The following is a 26,954-nucleotide window of genomic DNA, read 5'->3' on the forward strand; positions in this document are numbered from 1 at the left end:
TGGGAAAAGCCTCATTTTAAGGCTCCTTTCTCTTTCATTTGCTTTCTGAATAGGAAGAGAGAGTATAGCCAGTGTATTAACTGGTTACTTTCTGTTGACTTTGTGTGAGCACATGCATGTGCAAATACATACATAAACCTGAAAAAGAAACCACTTCAAAAGAAGCTTTTGCTAACACCTATCTGAGGGGTGTTCCTTATTGAAATTTATTTTAATATATAAATATATAAACTTTATTTCTAACTGTTAATACACGCCATTGTGGAATATTAGGGAAAAAAAAAAATAGCCATAATCTCACCATACACTTAACCATTATTAACATTATCTCAAATTTTCTTTTTCGATGGGTTTTTATGTAGTTGAAGTAGTAACATTTGTCTTAAGCATCTTTCCAAGTTATTTAAAATTCTTGCAGTCATTAATTTTAATGGCTGCAACATTTTCATCCTATGTATTCCTCACTACTTAACCATTCTCTTAATATTGAGAATTTAGGTTGTTTTCAGTTTTTTGATAACACAAAAACATTTTTCAAGTTAATATCTTTATGCATAAATGTTTGTCTACATTTGTTAATGTTTCCTGAAGATCTAGTCCTAGAAGTGGGATTACTAGTCCAAGGAAATGGTCATTTTCAGAGGCTTTGTAAATACATACTGCAAAACTGCCTTCCAAAGAAACTACGTTCTCACCATCAGAGGGTATGAAGGTAACTTTTTCTCCTCCAGGAGGGAAAAATGTACTTGTTGCCAAACATAGTCAAAAATTACACAAACATTAAATAAGCTCCCTCCCTGTTTTTTCCAAACAGTACAGTTTCCCCTGTTACCTGAAAGTTGAGCATTGCTATGAAACCCGAAAGCCGAAAGAACATAAAGTGAAGAAGCAATGAGACCTAAAATAATGCTAACATCATAGTAAAAGCTAGAATGATGTGATAAATACACAGCCTGTATAAAATAGAAATAATGTATGTACAGTGCATCTTTAACGACTTCCTGCAATACAAATGCTGAATGATAGTTTCACTCTTCAGCTTTTTTCATGAAAGCAAAAATCCTCTTCCAATTTCTTTAGGTTAAACAATTGAAATTAGAAGAGGATTTTTGCTTTTAGATTAGCTAAAACATGTACTAATGTAACCAAACCAAATCAAACGCACTGCCATCGAGTCAGATCTGACCCATGGCGACCCCTCCTTGGGTTTCCAAGGCCCAGTCTTCCTTCCAAGGAGGTGGCTGGTGGGTTTGAACAGCCAGCCTTCTGGTTAGCAGTCAAATGCCTTAGGCATTACACCACCAGAGCTTATACTAATGTAGGTTTTTTGTAAAAAGCAAAGTGGTGTAAAGTGAACTTCCAAAAAGCGGGGGATACCTGTATAATCTTTAACATTGTGTCAGGGTATTTCTGTACTAGTGTTGCAGCTTTCGGTGTAGCTTAGAATGTTAACTTATCTGAAATAAAATAGTAGTCAATATTTTCATTATAGAATATTCTACAGAATTATTTTCTTTTACAAGAAAGTAACAGCTGTAAATTACATGTGGAAAGACACAAACAAGTCCCTTACCTTCCTAAGGAAGAGCTAGTTTCTTGTAATCTTAATTATTTTTTTAAAATTAATCAAATTTTTGTAACCTTTCTTTAGGTGGTTTTAATTGCAAAGGGAAGTTTTGTCCTTCTCAGAGTCAGTGGGGCAGCTGCCCCAGCCTCTCAGTAAACGCAAATGCTTCCTTCACTTGAAAGCAAAACCAATAGACTCTTCAGTTACCAAGTGAGTTACAACAGAAAGAAAGAATAATATAAAAACAGAAGGAAGGTAGTAAGTAAAGCATTTAGCTTTCTGAACAATTCAAACGGGGATAGGAAGTTGGTTTAAAATGTCTTAAAGGGGATTAGGGTTTTAAAGTTAGATAAGGAGTTTGGTGTTTTGGTATAGGGATGGCATTGCTTTTAAAAGATTACTTCCATATTTGACAACAGTTCTAACTGGAGATTATAAAGCAAATAGTCAGTTTTAAGACACCATGGAAAACAAGCGGGTTTCTCTTTGTTGTTGTTTGTTTATACAAAATGGTCACCTCAAGTTAACAGGCTGAATCCTGAAGCCATCATTTCTTAATGCTACTAAGGCTCTATCGGCAGGGAGACCCAGCACAGATGGTTTAATGCACTTGAGATTATCTGGCTTTTGGTTTTAGTTACTTTGGGAAATGTCTAGGTGCAAAAGTGTTGTTTGGAAGGTAAACATACCTACTCTAAGAAAAATGGGTCAGTATTAGTTCTTTAAAATTCTCCATACAGTTAGTAGCAACAAACCCTTCTCAACTAAATCTTGGTAGACTGACTAATGTATAAAGATAAGTCTGGCTACATCTGTTGTTGTTGTTGTTGTTAAGTGCTGTCGAGTCGTTTCCGACTCATAGCGACCCCATGCACAGCAGAATGAAACACTGCCCGATCCCGCGCCAGCCCCACAATCCCTGCTATACTTGAGCCCATCATCGCAGCCACCGTGTCAATCCATCTCGTTGAAGGCCTCCCCCTCTTTCGTCGACCCTCCACCCTACCAAGCATGACATCCTTCTCCAGGGAATGGTCCCTTCTTACAACATGACCAAAATAGGTGAGACGAAGTCTGGCCATTCTTGCTTCCAAGGAGCATTCTGGCTGCACTTCCTCCAGGACAGATCTGTTAGTTCTTTTAGCAGTCCATGGGACTTTCAGCATTCTCCGCCAGCACCACAACTCAAAAGCATCAACTCTTCTTCGGTTTTCCTTATTCATTGTCCAGCTCTCACATGCATACCAGGCGATTGGAAATATCATGGCTTGTGTCAGGCGCACCTTAGTCCTCAAGGAGATATCCTTGCTCCTCAGCACTTGAAACAGTTCCTTCGCAGTTGACTTTCCCAATGCTACACGTCGTCTAACGTCCTGACTGCTGCTTCCGTTGGCATCGATTGTAGAACCAAGCAACGTGAATTCCTTGACAACCTCAATCTTCTCTCCATTTATTGTGATGCTGCTCATTGTTCCAGTTGTGAGGATTTTTGTTTTCTTTATGTTGAGATGTAATCCATACTGCAGACTGTATTCTTCAACCTTCATCAGTAGGTGCCTTAAGTCATCCTCACTTTCAGCAAGCAAAGTTGTATCGTCTGCATATCTCAGGTTGTTAATGATTCTTCCTCCAATCCTGATACCACGTTTTTCTTCATATAGTCCAGCTTCTCGGATTATTTGCTCAGCATATAGATTGAATAAGTGTGGAGACAGAATACAACCCTGATGCACTCCCTTCTTGATTTTAAACCATGTAGTGTCCCCTTGTTCTGTTTGAACGACAGCCTCCTGGTCAAGGTACAGATTCCTCATGAGTACAATCAAGTGCTCGGGGATTCCCATTCTTCTCAATGTTGTCCATAATTTGTCATGATCCACACAATCAAATGCCTTTGCATAGTCAATAAAACACAAGTAAACATCTTTCTGGTATTCCCTGCCTTGAGCCAAGATCCATCTGACAACAGCTATGATATCCCTTGTTCCACGCCCTCTTCTGAATCCAGCTTGAACCTCTGGAAGTTCTCTGTCAATATACTGCTGCAAACGTTTCTGAATTATCTTCAGTAAGATCTTACTTGCATGTGATATTAATGATATTGTTCTATAATTTCCACATTCTGTGGGATCACCTTTCTTTGGAATGGGCACAAATATGGATCTCTTCCAGTCAGTTGGCCAGGTAGCTGTCCTCCAAATCTCTTGGCATAACTGAGTGAGTGCCTCCAATGGGGCATCTGTTTGTTGAAATATCTCAATCGGTATGCCATCAATTCCCGAAGCCTTGTTCTTCGCCAGTTCTTTCATTGCAGCTTTGACTTCTTCCTTCATTACCATTGGTTCTAGATCATATGCCACTTCCTGAAATGGATGAAGATCAAGCTGTTCTTTTTGGTACAGTGACTCTGTGTATTCCTGCCATCTTCTCTTGATGTTTCCTGCATCATTCAATATCTTGCCCATAGAATCTCTCACTATTGCAACTCGAGGCTTCAATTTTTTCTTCAGTTCTTTTAGTTTGAGAAATGCCGAGCGTGCTGAGGGGTAAAACCCAGTCACTAGTGCTCAGACGGCTCCCTCTTACCCTCCCGAGAGGGACCAGGTCTCCGGGAGCAAGGTAAGCACGGGCGGGCTGGTGCTTACTCACTGATCTGCTACATCTGTAGAAGTGTTAATATAAACTAAGTGTTTTCATAATTTTATGATTATTTGAAAATGCAATCTAATATTTTATTAGAAAGTAACCCTTTGTCGTTTAAAAAGTAAAAAGCTAGTGGATACTGGTTTGGTTGTGAAGTGCAATGAATGAAGTTTTAAAAATGAATTTCTTCTGTTCCACCTAAGAAGCTTTTCATATTGAAACGGATAAAGAATAGCATATACCTGGTTTATGTATTAGCTGCGGGCCAGTAATCAAAAGGTGGTTTAACAGTGTCCTGCATCTTCCACAGCTCCTTGACCTGTTTATGGTTTGGGATTGGTCTACTTACCTAGCTGATTATGGACAGCCGGCTTCTAAATACCTGCGGGTGAATCCAAGCGCAGCTCTTACTCTTTTGGAGAAGTGAGTATATTTTGAAAACTTTTTTTGTATAACATTGTAGCATTTTTTGTTTCAGTGACAAATTGAAGAACCAGGGATTTCCATCAAAAGATAAATGGCTAAATGGAGCTTAAAAGCTCAGTCCATTTTAATGACCGAAAAATAAGCCCCTTTTCTTTCTTGCCCTTCAGGGTTGGTGTGGTTTTATATGTGATTGCTGTTTACATTGATATGAACAGAACATTTTTCCTATTGTATTCTGAATAGCAGGTTTAATTGTCCTTAGAGAGATGTTTACAGAAGATATAAGTGAGAATTGGTGCTCTTAACATTTTTTTATAATGCAGGAAAGAAGGTATTCTGTAAAATGTGGCCAGGAATTGGCAATGCTGTCTAAATCCTGCCATTAGGGGCTTGGACTCTTTGCAGGTAGAGAAGCATGTGATTTGGAAAGTAAAAAAGTAAAAATGACAGGACATTTGCTGATACAACTTATGCAACTAAAAACGCAAATTTAGGTGTTACTTTTCCCTCTCTTTAGGTGGCAGATTTTCTCTTCACTTGGTAATGTTTCATTTTAAGTATCATTATTAAAGTTTTCATTATTGAAGTAAAAGTGTATATTATTTTCTCACATTTAAAAATATTTGTAGTGTATTTGACAGGACAAAAGGAACTGTTTAAAATAAATATAAATTTGTTTTACAGTGCCATGAAACACCACAGAGGCTAAAAAAAAAAAAAAGACTGTCTTAAATTTTCTAATGTTATTTTTCTTTCACCTTGTCTTGCTGTGAATGTGATTTGCAGAGTCCATAGAGGGTATGTATTTTAGTATACTTTATAGAATGATACTAGAAAATAGTGTGACATTAGAAAACTTACATATTTTAGGCTTACATACCAATACAAAAACACCACTTTATAATAGATTGTTTTAAATTGCTGCTAATTTTTGTACAGTTACTGTATCTGTAAATTTATTAGTACTTATTTCCTTTGAAGTATATTTTCCAAAGATAGAATCAGTGTGATAAAATTCAGAGCATGTCAAGATACTGTACTTGTGATGGCACAGCTTTAAATTTCCTTTTACTAAGCTGCTTTATTCACATATGTTTCTAGGATGAAGGATACTAGCAAAAAGAACAATATATTTGCTCAGTTCAGGAAGAATGATCGAGACAAACAAAAGTTGATAGAGACAGTCGTGAAACAGCTGAGAAGCTTGGTGAATGGTATGTCCCAGCATACATAGACTTCACATCGCTTGCATTCAGAGACACCAACCAAAACCAAGTCAACATTGACCACTGACAAGCGCTGATCACAATATAGAAATTTGTTTGCAGAATTAAAAATTACAGTAGAGAAAAGATACCGATGAGGGCTTAAACAAGAAACAGTAATAAATTCATTTGTATGGATTTTTAAATAATTGAATACTATTTTATATATGTAAACTGTGATAATTTTTTTACTTTTGGGGGAAAAAAAGCTAAACTAATATATAAATCAAGTCAATAATTGTTATGAAACTGATTGTAAATACATTTTTTTAAAAAAAGTATGCCTGTACTTATAAGTTGTTTTTTGTTTTGTTTTCTATTTAGATTTGAATGATTGTTTTTCCACCAGTGTCTGGCTTTGGAATGCAGTCATGTATGATATAAGGGTGTTTCGCTCTCATTTTCTGACTCTTAGTTTTTATTTTCATCTCAGTATGATTTAAGTACCTAAAATTTCTAAGTTCTCTGATTCTGATGGGGAAAAAGACAAATTTTTAAAACTCCCAGAAAGCAAATTCAACAAGAACCCACTTGTTGGATTAACTTAATTGTTCTGTATATGAGAAAAGGTGTCTGGATTTTCTAAAGATGCAGTGTTGTTTCTGTGTACACCAGGGTTAATATTTCTAACTATATGGTTTGTAGCTGACCCCATCCTAGGATTTGTTTGGTTTACTTTAGTTCAGCTTAAAAGAGAATACAAGGGTTAATGGGGCAAACCACCTCGGGAGGAGCTGTGCTAAGGGAGATATGTTCTACACACAGAAGTTACCACAGGGGTCAGGGTACTTTCTTCAGATAGCAGATCTCAGTACTGTCTCCTCACTGTGGAAACAAGCCAAGCCACGTGAACTCTGGAAAACCTAAAAAAAAAGTTTAAAAACGTACATTTCCTTTGTATATGTTGCTGGGGAACAAATTTAGGAACATAAGTCTCATCCTTATTTTCTCTTCCTTGTATTGATGCTTACTCACTCTGCATTTTCAGGATTTATGCTTGAAGAAACTTAGACTTTGTCAAATAAGTGTGAAGAATTTTATGTATATTTCTTGATTTTGTGATGAAATATTAAAAAGATGGAGCAAGTTGTTGACAATCTGTTGCTGTTTTGTCTATTCAGAACTCTGATTTAAAACAACTGTGCTTCAGAAAAGGCAAATTATTATTAATAAATTACTAAAATTAGCTATTCAGATGGGAGTGGTGTTGACCATCCCTTACCCTGAAGTATTTCACATTTTTAAAAAATATCACATGGAAAACCAGGTACTTCTTCAGGTGCAGTAAAATCTGGAGGTTAAGGGAGCTCTATTGGAAGACTGTGGAATGTGGCGGTGTCTCAAGTGCCTTACCCAGCCCTCCCTGGCCCCTGGGTGCCACTTGGCTTTGGCTGAGGCGTCCTCCGAGCGACATGGCCTTGGTGCCACCAGGAGCCGAGCACTGCAGCTGTGGTGGGCTGGAGGCGTTCACTTGGTCTTCCCAATAGTTGAGGCACCCTACACTTATGTCCACCTGTAGGACGTTTGGAGCCCTGGGATGGAACACCGAAAACCCGAGATGCAAGTGTGTGAGCCAACAAGGGGTTCCCGGGTGGTGCCTGAGAGGGAAGGAGGGAATGGTAAATTCGGGCCTTGAGACCCGGATTGCGCCCGAGGATATCCGGTCCCCGCGGGCAGAGAACGCCTCTGAAGCTTTGGAAAGCGGTGGACGACAGTCTTTTGAAGGATTCCCCAAGTGATGGATCTGAGACCGGCCAGGGAAGGGACGGGGGTCGGGGGAGTCGGGGGATCTGGACGTTACCCTGCACGGGTTATCCCTGGTGGGTTCTTGCGATGCCACGGCATGTCGACGACCGCGGTGCCCCTGGGAGAAAAAGCCTACAAAGACAAACTCTAACCCTTTAACCTAGGGGCGGCGGAGAGAGGGCACCTCGCATCCCAGAGAGAGCCAGCAGCCAGGGGCGGGCCGGGAGCGCTGCGGGCGCACACCCGCTTCTGCTCAGCTCTCTCGGCTCACCCACCCGCTGGGCTCCGGCGGACAGCCGGGAAGTTCTGGCGCGAAACCCTAGACCCCGCCCGGAGAAGTGCGCTGGGCCCAGCCCGCCCCCGCTCAGGCGGAACGCCGGAGAGTCTGCCACTCCCTATCCAGAGCCCCTTGGTGAGTGCGCCACTGCCACCGCCTCCAATCATTACTCTGCAAGGAGCGCTTTCAATATGCATAGGCACGTCACGTTGGGTGAACCGAGATCGGTCCGTCGGGAGGGAGCCAATGTCTATATAAATGTGGCCGGGGTGGGCCGAGACGGGTTAAACGGCTGGTGGAGAGAGGGAAGTGGGGTCTGCAGCCCTGGTGTTCGCAATCCAGGTTGGCAGCGCCCGCGAGTTGCTCTCTCTTGGCCCTCCCTCGCTGCTTCTATCCAGAGAGTGCTGACCGGGCTTGGGACGGGGGGCATTTTGGAGTACCGAGGTGGGAGGTGGGAGGTGGCCACGGGTCACTAGCGTGAGCGATCTCGAGGCGGCTGGTACCCCTGCGAGGAACTGCCCTTTTGGCCCGGGAGCAGTCGAACTCGGGCCTGAAGAAGGCAAGTTCCCTGAGGGGGACAGGGTCACTGCTTTCCACTGCCAAGTCTGTCTGTAGAGCGGTCCTTCTTGCGCAGAGATTTGAAATTTGGCTTCCAAATCCCAGGCCCTTTCGGACCGAACAGGTGAGCACTGCGCCCTATCGGCGCCTCACCTCTTAGCCGCTGCGCTCTAAGCAGCCTGGCGCCTGTAGGCTAGGGATGTTCCCCTGGGAACTGAGCTGCTTGTCGGTGCTTGGGGCAATGGGCACCGCTCTCCTGTGCGCTGGCCTGCTGCTCAGCCTGGCCCAGCACCTCTGGACTCTCCGCTGGACGCTGAGCCGGGACCTGGCCTGCGCCCTGCCCCTGCCGAAGGGCTCCATGGGCTGGCCCTTCTTCGGTGAAACGCTGCACTGGTTAGTTCAGGTGAGCAGTCCAATGGTTCCCGCCCCCCAACTTGGCCCCTTCTTTCCCGGCCCCCGCTGGCCTCTCCTCATTGATGTTTTCAGGGTTCGTAGTCAGCCCCTCCTGGTCGCCCAGAGGCTGGGGAGCAAAACCTAGCCCTCACCTTTGCCCAGCTGTTCCCCGTTCCTTCGAGGGGACTGCGAGACCGCGCATAACCAGAGTCCTCCCAGTGCAACTTAAACTCATCCCGACACGACACGGGAGTGAACAAAAGAGATCTGAGGAATGTGTCACCCTATGTCATACAAGCAGAGAATCAGGGACCAGGGACACGTCCCAGCCATGAGCTTTTGGGCACTACAGGCCCTGTTCTGAGTCTTGATTTCCTCATCTCACTAATAGGAGTATGTTGTTGTTGTTATGTGCCGTGAGTCAGACTCGACTCATAGCGACCCCTCCTTGGGTTTCCGAGGTGGAATCTCTATGGAAGTAGCTTGCCCAACCTTCCTTCCGAGGAGTGGCTGATGGGTTTGAACCGCCAGTTTTCTGGTTAGCGGTCAAGTGCCTTAGGCACTACACTACCAGAGCTCCTAATAGGAATATAGAAGCATCTAAATTTTCCATAGGGTAGTCATGAAGTCCAGGGACCCTGTACTTGAAGTGCTTTATAAAGAGGAATGCGCGAACCTGGGCCAGGGACTTGTTACCGAGGGGCAGTTGGGAGGCCTGGGTTAGAGGCCCTGGCGGAGGCCCCGCAGCCCCAGCCCACCTGGTTGTGCCTCGCTCGCAGGGTTCGCGCTTCCACAGCTCCCGCCGGGAGCGCTATGGGACTGTGTTCAAGACGCACCTGCTGGGCAGGCCTGTGATCCGCGTGAGCGGCGCGGAGAATGTGCGCACCATCCTTCTGGGTGAGCACCGACTGGTGCGCAGCCAGTGGCCGCACAGCGCACACATCTTGCTGGGCTCGCACACGTTGCTCGGTGCTGTTGGCGAGCCGCACCGGAGGCGGCGCAAGGTGAGCCGAAGCAAGGGAAGGGGCAGTTGGGACGTCAGTCCTGCGATTTCCGGGCACCTGCTGTGGACCAGGTTAGGTGTTAGGTATATAATGTCAACCTTGCTGGCACTCCTGGTTAAGGAGCAGGTGACCTTGGGCCAGTCCCTTACCCTCTCTGGCGTCGGTTTATAAGGCCAAAACTGGGACTAAATGGTCCTTCCAGTTCTGACCTTATGTGACTGGGATGCCAAAAGCACAGGAAACTCAGATCTGATAGCAGTCAGGGAAGACTTCCTTTAGGAGGTGGCAATTGGAGGCTGGAGGGATGTGAGGGGCTTTGTATGCCAGAGGAGAGCAAGAGGGAATGGCTGAGCAAGAGCCAACGAGTTTAGGGCCGGACCACTTGAGGGGGAGGAAGCCACCGGAATTGGCCTTCTGGCTTCTTGGTGATGGTGGAATTGATGAGGCCAGCTCGCGCCCAGCGCTGAGCCCGCGCCCTCCCGACAGGTCCTGGCCCGCGTGTTCAGCCGCGCGGCTTTGGAGCGCTATGTGCCGCGCTTTCAGGGGGCGCTGCGGCGCGAGGTGCGCTCCTGGTGCGCGGCCCCGGGGCCTGTTGCTGTCTACCAGGCAGCGAAGGCGCTCACCTTCCGTATGGCAGCGCGCATCTTACTGGGGCTGCGTCTGGACGAAGCACAGTGTGCGGAATTGACCCGAACCTTCGAGCAGCTGGTGGAAAACCTCTTCTCGTTGCCTCTGGATGTGCCCTTCAGCGGCCTGCGCAAGGTACCACCGCCCTGGTTCGAAGAGGCTTTCCTCTCGGGACCTCCACGGCGCGCGCGGACAGGTCTCCCAGACGAATATGGGACACCCTCTGCGTCCTCACACACCGCCTCTGCTGGGGGAAGGAGGCATGATGCAGGGTGGGGAGGAGGCATAGTGTGGCAGTGGGCGTTTGGGTAGGTCTCTGTCCTGACTCCCTATGTGACCCAGGGTGGACCTCACACCTTCTTTGGGCAGTGCCTGCCAGTAAGCGCTCCAGCCCTAGCAGCCGCGGGCTTTCCGAGGTTGGGTCTGGGTGTTGGGCGCCCAGGTAGTCGTCCCGGCCCCTCCCCAGAGCGGCGCCTCCAGGCCCTGCCTTTTTCCGAAGCCGCAGTGGCTGCGGAACTGGCGGGAGCGCGAGAGCCACAGGCACGCCCGCGGACGAGCCCTGCGCTGGCCCGGGTCGGAGAAGAGTGGTTGCAGGCTCTCAGTCCACGGCCCCCCGGACCCGCTAGTTTCCGGATCAGAAAACCGCGGCCTCTTAGACTTCAGAGAGATGGGACTGAGAGAGCAATAAGAAGGCCCCATCCTGCCCTCCCTCTCCCTCTGATGTGGGGCTTCTCATTGTGCCGATTCCCTGTTTTCAGTCACCTGAATAAAAATAACGGATATTTATAAAGGGATGTGCTATGAGTCGGAATCGACTAGACGACAAGGCATTTGGTTTGCTTTCATAAAAGAGCATGCGATGGGCTGAGTACACTAATTCAATGTTCTCAGCCTGCAAAATATTATTCGTGCTTTTTGTTTTGATTTTTTTTTTTTTTTTTATGCGGGGAGGTGGGAAGAAATACAACTAAGTCTCAGAATAGTTAAATGACTAACCCAAAATCACACAGCTAGTAGTGGGCAGAGACAGGATTTGAACTGAGAGCTCCTCTGGCTCCAAAGCTCAAAGATACTGCTTCCCAGGTTGACACAGTCTTGCTTTTTGCCTTTGCTTGCTCCCTGAACTTCTTGCCCACACCCCTGTCCAGAAGCTAATGCTTAGAACATACTAGCTGCCAGGCACAAAGCTAGGCTGGAAGACTGTTAACACCAGGACCTCGGTCCAGCTGTTGTTGTGTTGTTATGTGCCGTGGGGTCAGACACGACTCATAGTGACCCCTCCTTGGGTTTCTGAGGCAGTATCACTAGGGAGGTAGATTGCCCAACCTTCCTTCCAAGGAGTGGCTGGTGGGTTTGAACCGCCTGCCTTCTGGTTAGCAGTCAAATGCCTTAGGCACTATGCTACCAGAGCTCCTGACAGAGCCAACAGGTGCCTGGCCCCCTGAGCCTTCCTACTTCATCTCCCTTCTCTCCCTGCCCATCAGGGCATCCGGGCTCGAGACCAGCTACATCGGCACCTGGAGAAGGCCATTGCAGAGAAGCTTCGTGAGGATAAAGCTGAGGAGCCAGGTGATGCCCTGGACCTCATCATCCACAGTGCCAGGGAACTTGGCCATGAGCTGTCCGTGCAGGAACTGAAGGTAGGTGGCGGGAGGAAGGCCTCTCCTTCTCCCCTCTTCTATGTTCTCAGCAGGTCACTACACAAATACTGCTGCCCCAGACAGAGCTACATCTTAGTTGGCCCCACTCAGAGTCACAGGCACTCTTACACCTGCTAGTCACCACCCCATGTGGGCCCCTCAGTAGAAGTATTGGAGTACAAACCCTAGCATGACAGTTCTTACAGGTTCTGGCCCTCCCCCCTCCTCTGTCATTCATGCCAGTTGCCTCTGTTTCTTTGATTGTGAAGCCTCTTCACTCCTTGCCTTCCTTACCGAGGGGGTTCAGGGTCAAACTCCACATCCACCTCCTCTGCTTCCTCCTTGAACACCACAGCCCCACCCCACCCCCCGCCCTCACCAAATCAACACTCTTCTTCCAAGAGCCTTGGCACCTGGTTTTTTGATGCTGGTGATCTCTACTTGGTTTTCCACTGCAGAATCTCCTGGAGAATTGGGACCCCTCTATGGTACAGATGGGTAACATGCTTAGCTGCTAGCCAGTTAGTGGTTTGAATCTACCCAGAGGGGCCACAGAAGAAAGGCCTAGTCATCTAATTTCCAAAAATTAACCACTGAAAACCCTATAGAGAATGGTTGTACTGTGATGAATGTGGGGTCATCACGAGTTGGAATTGACTCAATGACAACTTGTGGTTATGTAGATGTAGAACACATACAGGAAGAAAGGGGAGAAGGAAGCTTGTGAGTTGTCCTAGGGCTGGCTTTAAGGAGCTCTGGTGGTAGTAGTGGTTAAGGCATTTGGCTGCTAACCAAAACATCAGTGGTTTGAACCCACCAGCCATTCCATGGAAGAAAATCAAGCATTGTGGCATTGTGCTTCCATAAAGATTTACACCCTTGGAAACTCAGTGGGGGTCTCTATGAGTCATAATCAACTTGATGACACTGAGTTTGGTTTTGGAGTGAGGGCTTGCTTGAGAACCTGCAAAAGAGCAGAGAAGTTGAAGGATGGAGGGTTGAGGTGTGTGTGGGGGGTAGAATGGGAGAAGTTAGAAATGGGAAGACCTTAATCCTTCTTGTAAGAAATTCCCCAACTTCTATCCTTTCTCTGGGCCTCACTTTCTCCTTTCCAGCCATGAGCCACTGCAAGAGTGGGGCTCAGCCTTGGTTTCTCCTCTAAGAATGGGGCTAATAATCTTTATCCTGATTCCTGGATGGTTGTAAAGTTGAGTGGAGTCAAGGGTGTTACAAGGAGCAGGTGGATGGGAAGAGCTGTGAGCTGTGGAGGGGAGTGGTGTGGCAAGGAGTGAAAGACCTGCTTTGCTTTGGCAGGGCTGAGGAGGGAGTGACCAGTGCCAACACCCTCCAAGTTCTCAGGAGGGGACCACTGGCCAGGAATCTTCAGTTCTAGCCTGGATATCAGTAGCAGGTTAAGGAAGATGGTGGAGCCCTGAGATCTCCTTTGCAACTCTCCATCTTGTTCAGGGCAGGGTGGGTAGTTTGGGCCTTGGGCCAAGTCATTCATTCCACAGATTTTATTATGTATCCATTTGGTGCCAGGCTCTGTGCTGGGTCTAGGGATATAGCCATGAACCAAACACAGCCCCCTGCCCTTGAGGTACAGGGAAGAGAGGTACACATTCATCCTTTGACCACACAGTCTGTGTAAAAACAGGAACTGTGGGGTGCAGCCAGGAAAGAAGATACAGGCACCTGAGAGGACAGAGGTGGGAGTGAGGAATGGGGTCTAGAGGATAAAAGCCACGACCAGATCCTTCCCCTGCCCTTCCTGAGCAGAGCCAGGGAAAAAGAGTGTTAGTGACTCACGGAGACCACTCCAGTAAGCCTGGAAACAGAGAGCCATGATACCTGCTTTGGTTTCCTTCAAGCAGTGCTGCCCTAGTCTGTCCCTCTGTGGTCACTAGTAGGATGCCCCAATGCGGTTGGAGGCAGTTAAGAGCCTGGACTTCCAAGCCTGATGTCTGGGAGTACCAGCTGTATTGGATCTTGAGCATGGGACAACTTCTCCTGCCTCAGTTTCCCAACATGTAAAACTAGGGCGATAGATAATTGTGCCTCATAGGGTTGAGGTGAGATTTGAATAAGTGAGTAAGTGTAAAGCACTAAGAATGTTGTTGTTGTTATGTGCCGTGGAGTCCCACCCAACTCATAGCGAGCCCCCCCTTGGGTTTACGAGGTGGTATCACTATGGAAGTAGATTGCCCAACCTTCCTTCCAAGGAGTGGTTGGTGGGTTTGAACCTCCAGCTTTCTGGTTAGCAGTCAGGTGCTTTAAGCACTATGCTACCAGAGCTCCCAAAGCACTAAGAATAGTGCACAGAATAAGTTCCTAGCATTATCTTTCACAATCCTCCCAAGACAGGTGGATAGAGCCTGTTTTTCTCTTGTTGCTATATGTGACTTTCCCAAGAGATGCAGTCGACTAGCAGCCAGGCTCGCTGTCCTTTTGCCCAATGGTAAATGTGACGCCCTTCGCGCCCGTGGGGTCAGAGCCCCAGGCGACTCCGGAGGCTGAGTGCCACCCGGACTGTCTTGCAGGAGTCGGCTGTGGAGCTACTCTTCGCCGCCTTTTTCACCACGGCCAGTGCCAGCACGTCCCTCATCCTGCTGCTTTTGCAGCACCCGGCGGCCATCGTCAAGATTCGGCAGGAGTTGGCGGCACAGGGGCTGGAGCGCGCGTGCAACTGCGCGTCAGGGGCCGCGGGGGGCGGTGGGGGGTTCGGGCCAGACTGCAGCTGCGAGCCTGACCTCAGCCTCGAGGCTCTGGGCCGTCTACGATACATCGACTGCGTGGTCAAGGAGGTCCTGCGCCTCCTGCCGCCGGTTTCCGGGGGCTACCGCACAGCACTGCGCACCTTCGAGCTGGACGTAAGTGCGCCGCGCCCACACCGCAGCTTACCTCCTGCCACCTGCTGCGGGGCCGAGGTTGGGGTGGGCGGTAGGACTAGGACGGCTTCTTCTGTAAGCCTCGGCTTTCCCGCCTGTAGCGTGGACAAACCCTGCTCCACCTCCCCGGATCCCGGGCTGTGAGACGCGAAGCCTGGTGCCTAGCAAACCGGCAGAGTTAAGGCCCCTTTTGGAGAGGCCTGAGTCGTCAACTCAATAAGAGCTGCGTTTTAGAATAAAAACATACTTTTCTCCGAGCAGCCCACCCCCTCCCTGCCAGTAAGTCTGGGTGGCGAACAAAGCCCCCCCACTATAGCCCTACCCCACCCCTCTGGCTCCCTCACAAGATCAAGAAACTGATTATTGTTACCTGTCCAGGAGGACCCCACTGAGGCTGCATTCCAGGGAAGAGCGACAATTAAAATATGGGGTGGAATCTCTTAATGATCTGATCAGATTGGCTGAAACTGGACAAAGTCAAGGTCTAAGCCTGGTCCGTCTCTGTCTGACCTTGGGCACTTTCCTCCCCACCCTGGGCCTCAGTTTACCCTTTGGAAAGAGGCTGTTTTAGTCCTTTCCGGCTCTAACACTCCAGGTGGCGCTGGGGCTGTGTGGTACAGTGGCTGCCTCGAATAGTGGCGCCCTCGCGCTGCTGAACTACGGTGTTTGCCAGAAAGGTTGTAGCCTCAATCTTGAGCATCGAGATTGGTCGCTGGGCGGCTCTAGGCAGAATGGGCACCTCTTTCCTTGAAATTTTAAACATCAAACATCCACTGCACTTTGCATGCCGGGTGCATGGAGGAGAGTAGGATTCTGCCCTCAAGGAGCTGGAGGTGGAGAGCGAGAGCAAGCTGGCAGCTTCATCTCAAACTGTGATGTAGGACACTAAAACATTTTGAGAGGGGGCCCTTGAACTGGGACAGCGAAGCATTGGGATGGGAACAGTGCACCAGACAGAGCAGCCCAGACAAAAATGGAGAGATCAGTGGGATGTTTAGAAGTGTCTGAGATGGTGTGTCTAGGAAATCAGACTTCATCCTGCAGGCACTAAAGTGCCCAACAAGACCTCAGGGAAGCGGAGAAGAGCACAGATGGGGGTGGGGTGGGGTGAGGGTGTACAAGATCTTAGCCACCCTCACTTTACAGATGAGAAAACTGAGACCCAGAGAAGAGAGAGGGCTGCTCCTTGGGTGATTCCAAAATGTTCAGTTCACTTCTTGAGAGACTGACTGACTATTCACTCTGAAGCTAACTGAGGGGAGGGTAGCAGGAAAAGAGGTTACAAGCAGTGTTCAAAAAAGGAGTGATTTTTAAAAGCTGGGGGAGGAGGAGGGAACACAAAACTGCCTTCCAACATTTTAAGGACTCTCCAGCTGAATTCTCATGAGGACCTTCTCAAAAAGTGTGGCTACCATATCTGAACATTATAGACCAGCTAATGCGTGGCAAGGTCCCTGGGTGGGCCAAACGTTTGAGCTAGGCTGCTAACCTGAAGGCTAGTGGTTCAAACCCACTCAGTGGTACATGGAAGAATGTCCCGGCAATCTGCTTCTGTGAAGATGACAGCCAGGAACACTCTGTGGCTCAGTTCTACACTAACACAGGGGCTGCCATGGTCAGAATCAACTCGATGACAACAGGTTTGGGTTTTTGGTTTTAATAGGTGGGAGGAACTTGGACGCAATTCTCAATTCAGTGCAAAGAGCTTTATAATTGAGCTGACAATAGAGGAATTGGTATCCTTGTCATTTGCGTTGTTCCTGCCCAGGCAGAACTAGAATTTAGGTCTCTTGAGCTAATGTCAGAAGGAAAAAAAAAGACAAAACTAAAACACAGGAACATTAAAAAAAAAAAAAATAGATCCCATTCACTGAACATTAATGTATGTGCCAGACCCTTTATTCCAATCATCAGTACAACAAAGTGTGCATTTTTGTCCTCGTTTCCTCAATTACGAAACTGAGGCTCAGAGATATTGATTATCTAGACCAAAGTCACACAGCTCACTACAGAAGGAGCTGAGATTAGCTTCCTCATTAGCAGCGCGTTCCTGCGGTTGTAGGAAGCCTGTTTGAAGTACCTGGAGTGGAGGGTCGGTTCTGCCGGGTTTCCAGGTGCCTCTTGTTCAGGCCAGTCTCCTCGCCTTCCTGCAGGGCTACCAGGTCCCCAAAGGCTGGAGCGTGATGTATAGCATCCGAGACACGCACGAGACAGCAGCAGTGTACCACAGCCCGCCCGAGGGCTTCGACCCGGAGCGCTTCGGCGCTGCGCGCGACGATACGCGAGGAGCAGCTTGCCGCTTCCATTACATCCCGTTCGGCGGCGGTGCTCGTAGCTGCCTCGGCCAGGAGCTGGCGCAGGCGATGCTTCAGCTACTCGCTGTGGAGCTGGTGCGCACAGCGCGCTGGGAGCTGGCCACGCCCGCCTTCCCCGCTATGCAGACAGTGCCCATTGTGCACCCAGTGGACGGCCTGCAGCTCTTTTTCCACCCGCTCGCACCTTTGGCCACGTCAGATGGGCTACGCCTCTGACTTAGTGCTGCGGGAGACGGCTTGGCCAGTGGCTGTGGCGCGCATGCAGCGCAAACTTTGTGCGGCTTCTCAATGCTGGGTCCGGCGGCCACTCTTTGGTCACTGGTTCAACAAACGTTCACCAAATGCATCTCTGTGCTGGACTCTGAAGGAGGTCGAGCGGGAACAAGGTGTGAGCCACCACCACGGCGTGGGAGAAGCGCCCAGGCCGGTGGGAAGGTGCCTCCTTAACTGTGCACCCTAAACCAAGCTTCTTAAACCCTTCCCCGGGTCACGAAGCAGGAGTGGAGGGAACAATCTCCACTCGCGTTCCGGACCCAATCCTGGGAGGGCGCATGGCTCGCGGGGTGACACAGAGGCTTGCGCCTTGCAGATAGTGCCAGAAACCCGGCGCTCGCAGTAGATTCTGCAACCCTTGCGGTAAAGCGCGGATTCTGGCAACTCGACACTGGCCTGGCTGAAGACACATCAAGAGGGTCCCTGAGGGAAGGCCTGCAGGCAGCTGGCCTCCCGCTTCGTACACCTCAGCCACTTCTGCCCATGACTGCATAAATTCAGAACTGCGGGAGTCTCCAGGGCTCTAAACAGCTCAACCCTACTGGATTCTGCTGGCGACTTCTTAAAAGAAAAATTCCTACTTCAAAAACGCGTTTAATTTTCCCATTTATACAGGAGAGAACAGACACACGGAGAGGTCTCTGGGGCTGGATTATTTTCATGGAGATTGAGAGGTAATCAGAGAGGTTTGGGAGATTTGGACTAAAAACAGGAAGACCAAGAAATAAAGTTTCCTGGCGGCGGTAGGGGCTTAGCTGCACAGCTACGCTCTGGGAAGGTGCAACATGGAGGGTGGGGGAGACCTGGGGAAGAACCCACCCCAGCCTATGCCCGGAGAGGATAGGAGCTGGGAGGTGAATTATCTCCACCATAGCTGCGCTGTGTTTCGTTCTGTTGTGCATGGGGTCGCTATGAGTCAGAAACAACGCGATGGCACCTAACAACAACAACAACATAGCTGGCTACAGGAACCTCCTGGATTCCTGCCTCAGTCTTCTCGGTTTTGCAAGAGACAGTCCTGAGGAGCAAGTGAGGTCAAAGTCTCGCCTGAGGAGCCAGCAATAGGCTCTGGCTCCCGGATTCTGTAGCCAGTGCCACCCTCTCCCACCCCATCATTTATGCCAGCCCCAGCCTATGGATCTGTGGCCACCATGTAGGACTAAGCCTTTTCTTCCTTTCATAGTAATCCTTAGCCAGGCCTGAGGGCTCTCTCTAGGGCCTTGCTAACACTAAATTCCTACCAGGGTTTAAATCAACGCCCATAGCCTTCCTGCCATTCCCAGCAACCCATTTGCAACCTGCTACCCATCTTCCGACAGGCCCAGGCGGCTGGACGTGACGGGTCGGCCAGGAAAGTTGCCGCCCAGGCCGGAGCTGACCCCTTAGTGAACCAGAAGGAAGCTAGTGCCCTCCTGACCTTATGCTTAAGGTGGATCCCAGGGCCAGAAGGAAGGGGGACGCTGCAGGCCCGGCAGGGTCGGTGGCTCAAGAGCGCAGCAGGCCCTTCTGAGCTCAGCTGACACCGCAGTAACCCCCATCCAGGGCAATTCATCACCTACTGCCTCCCACAAGCCGGCGCCAGGCCCAGAACTCGGCAGGGGCCAGAGGTAGCTAAGGTGGGCAGGACTCCGGCTTGCCCTCAGGGCGCTCCCGAGGCCAAAGAGACTACAGTGGGCGGGGGAAACGGGATTGGGTTTGGGTGAGGCTGAGGGCGCACCAGGGCCTCGGGGGTGATTTGGATCTGGCGGGGAGGAGGCTCTCAGCAGTGAGGGCAGTGGAGCTGGTTCTAGCAGACTTGATTTACCTGCTCTGGCATCTGGACTGTAAATCCCTGTAGGGGTGACTTTAATTTTCCATTGATACGTTATGTTCAGGAGTATTAGGAATATCTGAACTCCAGTTTTAGGAGTTTGGCTTCTGCTGGTGGTTTCTGCCCTCCCAGACTTGACATGCTTATGAAGGAGGTTGAGAAATAAACGGAGCAAACAGAGCAAGAATATGTCAGATAGTGTTAGGTGCTGTGAAGACAATAAAACAGGCAATGTCATACAGAGTGTCTGGGAGCTGAGTTCTGTTGAGTGGACAGGGAAGGCTTCTCAGAGAAGGCGACATTTGACTTTGGAAGGAACCAGCCTGGGTGACCTGGAGGAGGGGCATCTCAAGCAGAGGGAACAGCAGGTATAGAAGCCTGGGGGTTGGGGGGCGGGCAGCAATGAGTGTGTGAAAACTAGGAAGGGGAAGAAGGGACAAAAGTGCGGGAGGGGTGCTTTGCCTGCCCCAGCTTCTCAGACTCAGGTCCACCTCTGGATCCTCAACCTCTCTCCCCAAGGAGAAAGCTGTTCTCCTAACGTTAACCCTTAGGAACAAGGAGACTGTTTTGTAAACATTTTGTTTTCCAGTGAACCAAACCCCCTTTCAGGCCACCACCAACCAAGAAAGCTTGCCAAAGTTCCTAGATCAAAGTTCTTATTGGGCTGGTAATTTACTGGCACCCAGCTCCCCTTCAAGATGTTCTTTAATGATCTCTTTCACTCATTACCGTTGAATCCTTTCCTGCCAGATGCCCCCACCACCACCCTGCTGCCCTGCAGGGCCCCCACCCCCACCATGGGCAGATGATTTTTTTTTTTTTTTCTCCCCGCGGCTATTTCCACAGAACAGACCCCGCTCATCTTGTGACCGGGCTCGCGCTGAACTTGGCGAGGTGGCCTCGCAGAGTTCACTCGGATGTCACGGTCCGGTCTGCAGGGGTCACAGGCGGGTCAGGCCCGAGGATTGGGAATGGGCCCCAGGTCACGCCTCTGCTCACCAGCTTTGCTCACCGGTCAGAGGCACTGTCCAAAAAGGGGCGGGTTCGGGATTTCTGAGAATTACCTGCGGCGCGACCCACCCCAGTTCCTGACGGTCCCCAGGGTTTGGTTCATACTGTTTACAGTCACCAAATCGTTAGGCGGAATGACAGTGGGAGAGATCCCTCCACAGAGCCTCTGAAACATGCCCTGTGACCGCGTCCCGGACTGTACGGGTCGCTACGACCTCCGGAGATATTTTGCGGCCCTGCCAGGTTTTGGGACCACCATGAGAGGAGCTCTGGTAGCATAGTGGCTAAAGCACTTGATTGCTAACCAGAAGGCTGGCGGTTCAAACCCACCAGCCACTCCTCGGAAGGAAGGTTGGGCAATCCTACTTTCGTAGTGATACTGCCTCGGAAACCCAAGGAGGGGTCGCTATGAGTCGGGGGCCGACTTGACGGCACATAACAACAACAACAACAAAGAGAGGGCCAGGTCTTTAACAGCTCTAAGGGTCAAAGAGTTTTTGATCGTCCAAGGCATGCGGCATGCTCCTGCGAGACCTGGTGTTCAGTATTAAACAAACAACACAATTCTGTTTTGTTTTCGGTATTGCTGGTGATTTCAGTGCCCAAACCAGGAGAGTGTGTGGCCCTGACTGGTCCAAAGCCGCCTGGCTCTGCACGTGCGCGCCCTGCAGTGCCAGGGCTCTAGGCATTGGCTGCAGGTTTGCAGACCGATTCCCCCAAACCTCCCATTAGCTGCAGTCGCTTAAGTCTGGGTTGAGGACCCAGCACTCCTCCCACCTGGGGGGGGGGGAGGACAGTGGTTTTGAGCTGGGTCTGAGCTGGGAGAGCGGAGGAAGGTGCCAGTGTGCCCGCGTTCAGGCTGCCCTGGTAACTCAGCCTGGGTGCCTGGAACCGGAAGAGTATTTGCGAGCAGAGGCCCCTTAGGGGAATTCGCTGCTGCCGCGAAGTTTAGACAGTCTGGGAATCATCGCCTAATGTTAAAGAGGAGGAAGCAGGCACAAGGATGTTTGATGCCTTGCCCTAGGTCACACAAGCAGAGATGGAGCTGGCACTCCGAGCTTTTCTTCCTCTATCTCCTCCCAGGGCTAAGGACCATCTATCTAGCTGCCTACTAAGTAGGGCCCGGGCCCTTGCTATCCAACGGGCTGTGGCCTGATCGCAGATCCTGGCGCTGATTGCAGAGCCCAGACTTAGACGAATTGTCTCTTCGGTGCTCCACTGGGGTAGTCAGTGTTGGAGATCAAGATTGCATCTAAAGCCTTGAGGGACCCGAAGGTACCCTTAAATAGGACCTTTCAAGACTTCATGAGTGCGAGCCCTCTTGCGAGGGGGTTGGAGAGCTGGAATAGATCCTGGCCCTGGTCTCTTGCGGGATCTTCTGAAGAGTCGGGAGGCCTGCTTTTTGCTCTGCGTTCTTGGCCTCAGTTTGCCCGCCTGTGAATGCACTTCCCCATCAGTTAGAAGGGAGCCCAAGAGGCGCCTGTAAATGCAAAGCCCAAGGCGGCGGCCCTGGGCTGGGGCAGCCAGTCGAACCGAGCGAGAGGGATTCCAAAGAGACCGCCCGGGAAGGCCAGGGCTTGGAGCTCCCGCTCCCCCAAGTCCCGGGCGTCAGGGCAGTCTCGGAACTTCGCGCACCTTGGATGGGGGAGACCTGCAGCTTGTAGACCCGCACTCCAGGAGACGCGCTCCGAGGGAAGCCGCCGCCGCGCCGCCTCTGCCTGGGCGCGGAACAAACGGTTAAAGATTTTGGGCAGCGCCTCGCGGGGGGAGGAGCCAGGGGCCCAATCCGCAATTAAAGATGAACTTTGGGTGAACTAATTTGTCTGACCAAGGTAACGTGGGTAACCTGGAACGCCTTATAAAGCGGGCGTGCGGCGGGGTTGGGAGCGCTCGAGGCGGCTGCAGGTGGCGCGGGAGGCCACGTCTAGCCATGGGGCTGCCCGCGCTGCTGGCCAGTGCGCTGTGCACCTTTGTGCTACCGCTGCTGCTTTTCCTGGCTGCAATCAAACTCTGGGACCTGTACTGCGTGAGCAGTCGCGACCGCAGCTGCGCCCTCCCTCTGCCCCCGGGGACTATGGGCTTCCCCTTCTTTGGGGAAACATTGCAGATGGTTCTACAGGTAAGGGAGCTTGGGGCGCGACAGGACGCTTCCCCGCAGCCCGGGTAGGCGCCCCTGGGAAGGCTACTACTACCAACCACTAGGAGCAGGGTTAGCCAGAGACGCGGCGCTCCCCGGCGCCCCCTCACGCCCGCCTCCCTCCTCCGCCTTCTCTCAGAGGAGGAAGTTCCTGCAGATGAAGCGCAGGAAATACGGTTTCATCTACAAGACGCATCTGTTCGGGCGGCCCACCGTGCGGGTGATGGGAGCGACCAACGTGCGGCGCATTTTGCTCGGGGAGCACCGGCTGGTGTCGGTCCACTGGCCCGCGTCGGTGCGCACCATCCTGGGTTCCGGCTGCCTCTCCAACCTGCACGACTCATCGCACAAGCAGCGCAAAAAGGTGAGGGCGGAGGCGGCGGCTGCCTGGACCCGGAGGACAGACGCCCCTGTGCCCTGGGTAGTGGCCGAGAGATGCTGGGCGAGAGCTTGTAACGTGAGGCGTCGGCTAGGACCCTGTCCAAGCCGCAGTTTAGCTTTCTCAGCCCCTGGCGTGCCTTGAGTCTGGCGGGGCTGGGGGTGTCCAGGAGAGGGGGGCGGAAGGGGCCTGCTTTTAAAACGCTTTCCCCTTCCTGGGGCTCAGGTGATCATGCGGGCATTCACTCGCGAGGCGCTCCAGTGCTACGTGCCAATAATCACTGAAGAAATAAATAACTGCCTGGAACATTGGCTGAGCTGCGGCGAGCGCGGCCTCCTAGTCTACCCCGATGTGAAGCGCCTCATGTTCCGCATCGCCATGCGCATCTTGCTAGGCTGCGAGCCTCGGCTGGCGGGCGGCGGGGAAGCTGAGCAGCAGCTGGTGGAAGCCTTTGAGGAGATGACTCGCAACCTCTTTTCGCTGCCCATCGACGTGCCCTTCAGCGGGTTGTACCGGGTAAGGGCTGCATGTCCAGTGCGGAGCTAAGGGCTCAGCGGCGCGGGGGCACGGGAGCCGGGCGTCAGCTCACCACAGCACACCCCCTGCGCTTAGGGCTTGAAGGCGAGGAACCTCATCCACGCGCGCATCGAGGAAAACATTCGCGCCAAGATTTGCCGGCTGCGGACAGTAGAGGCGGACCGGGGCTGCAAAGACGCATTGCAGTTGTTGATCGAACACTCGTGGGAGAAGGGAGAGCGGCTGGACATGCAGGTGAGTGGTGGCTTTCGGAGAGACACTGTGGACTTTGATCCTCTGGCTCTCCGAGGGCGGCTCACGGGGTCCCCAAGGCGCTTACTTGGGGCCTGTTACCCTCAGTGAGCAGTCTGCATAGAACCCAGTGATGGGACCCCGAAGGTTGAGACGCCAAGTCAGGAGAGCTGCAGGAGAGGCTACGGTGCAACTGGGAGCGTCCCCACCCCTCCTCGTTTTCAAGGGCGAAGTTGGAATTTGCAATGTAAATAAAGAACGTTGGGCGATTTTAAGAAAACAAATGCTTTAATTCAGGGGTGCGGGGCAGAGTGGGGATCTTCCTGTCCTAGAGGAATTTAAGTGACTGCATTTTGCTAAATTCTGCCAGTTAGGAAATTGTCCTTTGAGTTAAGATACTGCTTTCCTTGACTTTTTCTGGCAGCAAAATTTTTAGCCCTTCTAGAACCCTCAGCCCAGTTTTGTAAAACTGCAGGCAGACGCGCATTTCTCTCCTCCCTCTCTCTCTCTCTCTCTCTTTTTTTTTTTTTTGTAAAAACGTTCATCTTATTCCATTCTTAGGCACTAAAGCAGTCTTCAACCGAACTCCTTTTTGGAGGGCATGAAACCACTGCCAGTGCCGCCACGTCTCTGATCACTTACCTGGGGCTCTATCCGCATGTTCTCCAGAAAGTGAGAGAGGAACTTAAGAGTAAGGTAAGGGGCTCTCTGTTAGCTTGAAAGAGTAGGTTCCTAGTCTAGTTCCAAATAAGTAAGTGTGCTGCCTTCACAGAGTATTTGGGAAATGCAGAACCAAGGGGTGAATGGGCCAGTGGGAAGAGAAAATTGGCTTTGTAATAAGGATCTCAAGCTGTGGTCCCAGAACCTTGGGCAGAGTTTGACCTTGTATTCTCCCCTCCCCCCTTTTTGCAGAATTTAGGAGATTTCTGCTAGGTTCCATTTTCTGGGATTTATGTGTTCAAGGGCACGAATAGGGAACTCTGATCAGTGTGGGCAGTGGTGGGGATGGGAGAGAGGCTTGGCAGTTCTAACTGGTGAGCAGCATTCTCCTGGAATTGTAAATAGACGATGGATTTGGGCAGAGGGGTAGAGGCCAATGGTCACTGGCTGTTCCCTGTTTCCCCTCACACTCTCCCATCATGGGGCCTTTGGGTTTCAACACCACTTAAACCCTGTTTACATCTGCTGGGCTAGTTTTATTGGAACACAGAATCACCATTCACCTCTGTATGACTGTTTTCATAGGGCTTACTTTGCAAGAGCAATCAAGACAACAAGTTGGACATGGAGGTTTTGGAGCAGCTTAAATACATTGGGTGTGTTATTAAGGAGACCCTTCGACTGAATCCCCCAGTTCCAGGAGGGTTTCGGGTTGCTCTTAAGACTTTTGAATTGAATGTAAGTTTAAAGTGTCTCTACCCCACCCCCTTTGTTATACTTTAGACTGACCTTCCCCTTGCTTCTCTGTGCATTGACTTAAATCCCTTATGCTTTTGATAACATTGTCTTACCTCTCACCTGAAGGTCTCACTGTCTCTTTTAACTCATAATTCCCTAAAGGACATCAGTGATAGCTTTCTGTTGTTGAAAGTCAGCTACATTCGGGTTCCTCAGCTCCTAGGACTTCATCATCTTTTGCAGGGATACCAGATTCCCAAGGGCTGGAATGTTATCTACAGTATCTGTGATACTCATGATGTGGCAGACATCTTTACCAACAAGGAGGAATTTAATCCTGACCGATTTATGCTGCCTCACCCAGAAGATGCATCCAGGTTCAGTTTCATTCCGTTTGGAGGAGGCCTCAGGAGCTGTGTAGGCAAAGAGTTTGCAAAAATTCTTCTCAAAATATTTACAGTGGAGCTGGCCAGGCATTGTGACTGGCAGCTTCTAAATGGACCTCCTGCAATGAAAACCGGTCCCACTGTGTACCCTGTGGACAATTTACCTGCAAGATTTACCCACTTTCAGGGTGAAATCTGCTCGGCATAGATGCCCAGACCTCTCAGACTTAATGGAAGTGTCCATATGAGTTGTTATATAGTGTCGTCCGCGGACTTCATTGTATTTAATTCCTAAATGTATATTATAATATTTGTGTCTCTGCTATAGTACTACAATCTTCAAATATTAAAATAATGAATTTGTATAATTTCCAAATAAAGTAAATTTCTAAGGCACTTTTCGTGCCTTTAAGATTCCTCTCAGGGAAAATGTGTTGGTTTAATATTTGTCCTTAGTGTATTTAACCAGGTTTCTAAGTGTCTACTTGGTTTATTTGTCAGCAGTGCCTACCTCTTTTCAAAGGTAACTTTATAAATTCCGTGGTAATTTAGAATTGTGATTTGGAAAATCCAGCAAGATGTTCATTATATATTTTTGTTTTACTCTACAGAAAGATGGATCTCAAATGTTTCCTCTTTGAGAACTATTGTATTTGAATACATCATTCCAGCTCATCTAACTCTTAATAAATATAATAAATCCACGTGTCTGGATAGTGCCAAAACTATTTTCCGATGTTAACTAGTTTGAGGTACAATGAAGCCAGTCACTCCAATTGTGGAGAGTTATTGATGAAAATGAAGTAAAAAGATCATCAGCCTGTCACCTTGACTCAGAGGTTGCAGATGAAAACAGTATTGGAAAGACACATCTCTGGTTTAGATAAGCCAGGTTTTCTTTAATCAAAATAAGACAGGAGGAATAGATTTAGCAAACTGATAGATAAAAAGTTTTTATCTGTCCCAGGCAATAGGGTGTGTGCCTGACATGACTGATAAAATGGCCCAGTCATGACCCTGTGAACCTTGGCTAACCTCCGTGAAAGCACAATTTTGTCACAGTTCTGACCCTGGCATAACCATGTTCTGAACCAAAGGCCAGACTCTCAGTCCAGAAAGGTTAGCCGTGGTGACTTGCTTATGCAAGCACATTTTGAAATGGCACAGTTTGCTTACTGAATCTCTGATGGCTTGTAGGTTTTGAACTTTAAATTTTTCATTACGATTTTAGAATTTGGCAATGCTGCAGAAACCGGGTGGTCTGAATAGGTGTTTGAAAAGGGTTCTGTCTGCAATTGGTTATACATTCTACCCAACAGCAGTTTTTAGTTTTGCATTGTTCCTGTTGTTGGAGTCTTCTGATTTTTAAGGATGTTTACATAATAAGTGATAATGCCTTATGACAACCTTATAATATCTTTGTTTTAAAAGTGATTTTTTTTT

At 49.5% G+C, this 26,954-nt stretch overlaps 3 protein-coding genes across 3 annotated transcripts in view; all 3 read left to right on the plus strand.

Moving 5' to 3' along the window:
• The window catches only part of EXOC6 (exocyst complex component 6), a 258,977-nt gene extending 253,107 nt beyond the window's left edge, over positions 1-5,870 (plus strand). The window contains exons 21-23 of the mRNA XM_042782364.1: positions 4,521-4,633; positions 5,423-5,434; positions 5,738-5,870. Of these exons, the coding sequence (XP_042638298.1) occupies positions 4,521-4,633; positions 5,423-5,434; positions 5,738-5,870 (258 nt within the window). The remainder of the gene's footprint in view (positions 1-4,520; positions 4,634-5,422; positions 5,435-5,737) is intronic.
• Positions 5,871-8,681: 2,811 nt separating this feature from the next.
• Positions 8,682-17,565, plus strand: LOC103205877 (cytochrome P450 26C1). The gene is made up of 6 exons (XM_007951272.1): positions 8,682-8,885; positions 9,655-9,879; positions 10,366-10,641; positions 11,991-12,146; positions 14,687-15,016; positions 17,188-17,565. Exons 1-6 carry the CDS (start codon positions 8,682-8,684, stop codon positions 17,563-17,565), a joined length of 1,569 nt encoding a protein of 522 aa, XP_007949463.1.
• Positions 17,566-22,373: 4,808 nt separating this feature from the next.
• Positions 22,374-25,719, plus strand: LOC103205876 (cytochrome P450 26A1). The gene is made up of 7 exons (XM_007951270.2): positions 22,374-22,562; positions 22,720-22,944; positions 23,185-23,475; positions 23,572-23,730; positions 24,289-24,423; positions 24,973-25,125; positions 25,369-25,719. Exons 1-7 carry the CDS (start codon positions 22,374-22,376, stop codon positions 25,717-25,719), a joined length of 1,503 nt encoding a protein of 500 aa, XP_007949461.1.
• The last annotated feature ends 1,235 nt before the right edge of the window (positions 25,720-26,954 follow it).

The sequence above is a fragment of the Orycteropus afer genome, unplaced genomic scaffold (genome assembly GCF_000298275.1).
Source record: "Orycteropus afer afer isolate SDZICR_OR568_19922 unplaced genomic scaffold, OryAfe1.0 scaffold00293, whole genome shotgun sequence".
In the NCBI taxonomy this organism is placed as follows: domain Eukaryota; kingdom Metazoa; phylum Chordata; class Mammalia; order Tubulidentata; family Orycteropodidae; genus Orycteropus; species Orycteropus afer.

Excerpts from the sequence above, each read along its gene's own strand:
- LOC103205877 (XM_007951272.1), top strand. The coding sequence starts at position 8,682 with ATGTTCCCCTGGGAACTGAGCTGCTTGTCGGTGCTTGGGGCAATGGGC. Across the intron at positions 12,147-14,686 it reads TGTCCGTGCAGGAACTGAAG|GAGTCGGCTGTGGAGCTACT; the intron begins GTAGGTGGCGGG and ends ACTGTCTTGCAG. Across the intron at positions 15,017-17,187 it reads TGCGCACCTTCGAGCTGGAC|GGCTACCAGGTCCCCAAAGG; the intron begins GTAAGTGCGCCG and ends GCCTTCCTGCAG.
- LOC103205876 (XM_007951270.2), top strand. The coding sequence starts at position 22,374 with ATGGGGCTGCCCGCGCTGCTGGCCAGTGCGCTGTGCACCTTTGTGCTA. Across the intron at positions 22,945-23,184 it reads CGCACAAGCAGCGCAAAAAG|GTGATCATGCGGGCATTCAC; the intron begins GTGAGGGCGGAG and ends CCTGGGGCTCAG. Across the intron at positions 25,126-25,368 it reads TTAAGACTTTTGAATTGAAT|GGATACCAGATTCCCAAGGG; the intron begins GTAAGTTTAAAG and ends CATCTTTTGCAG.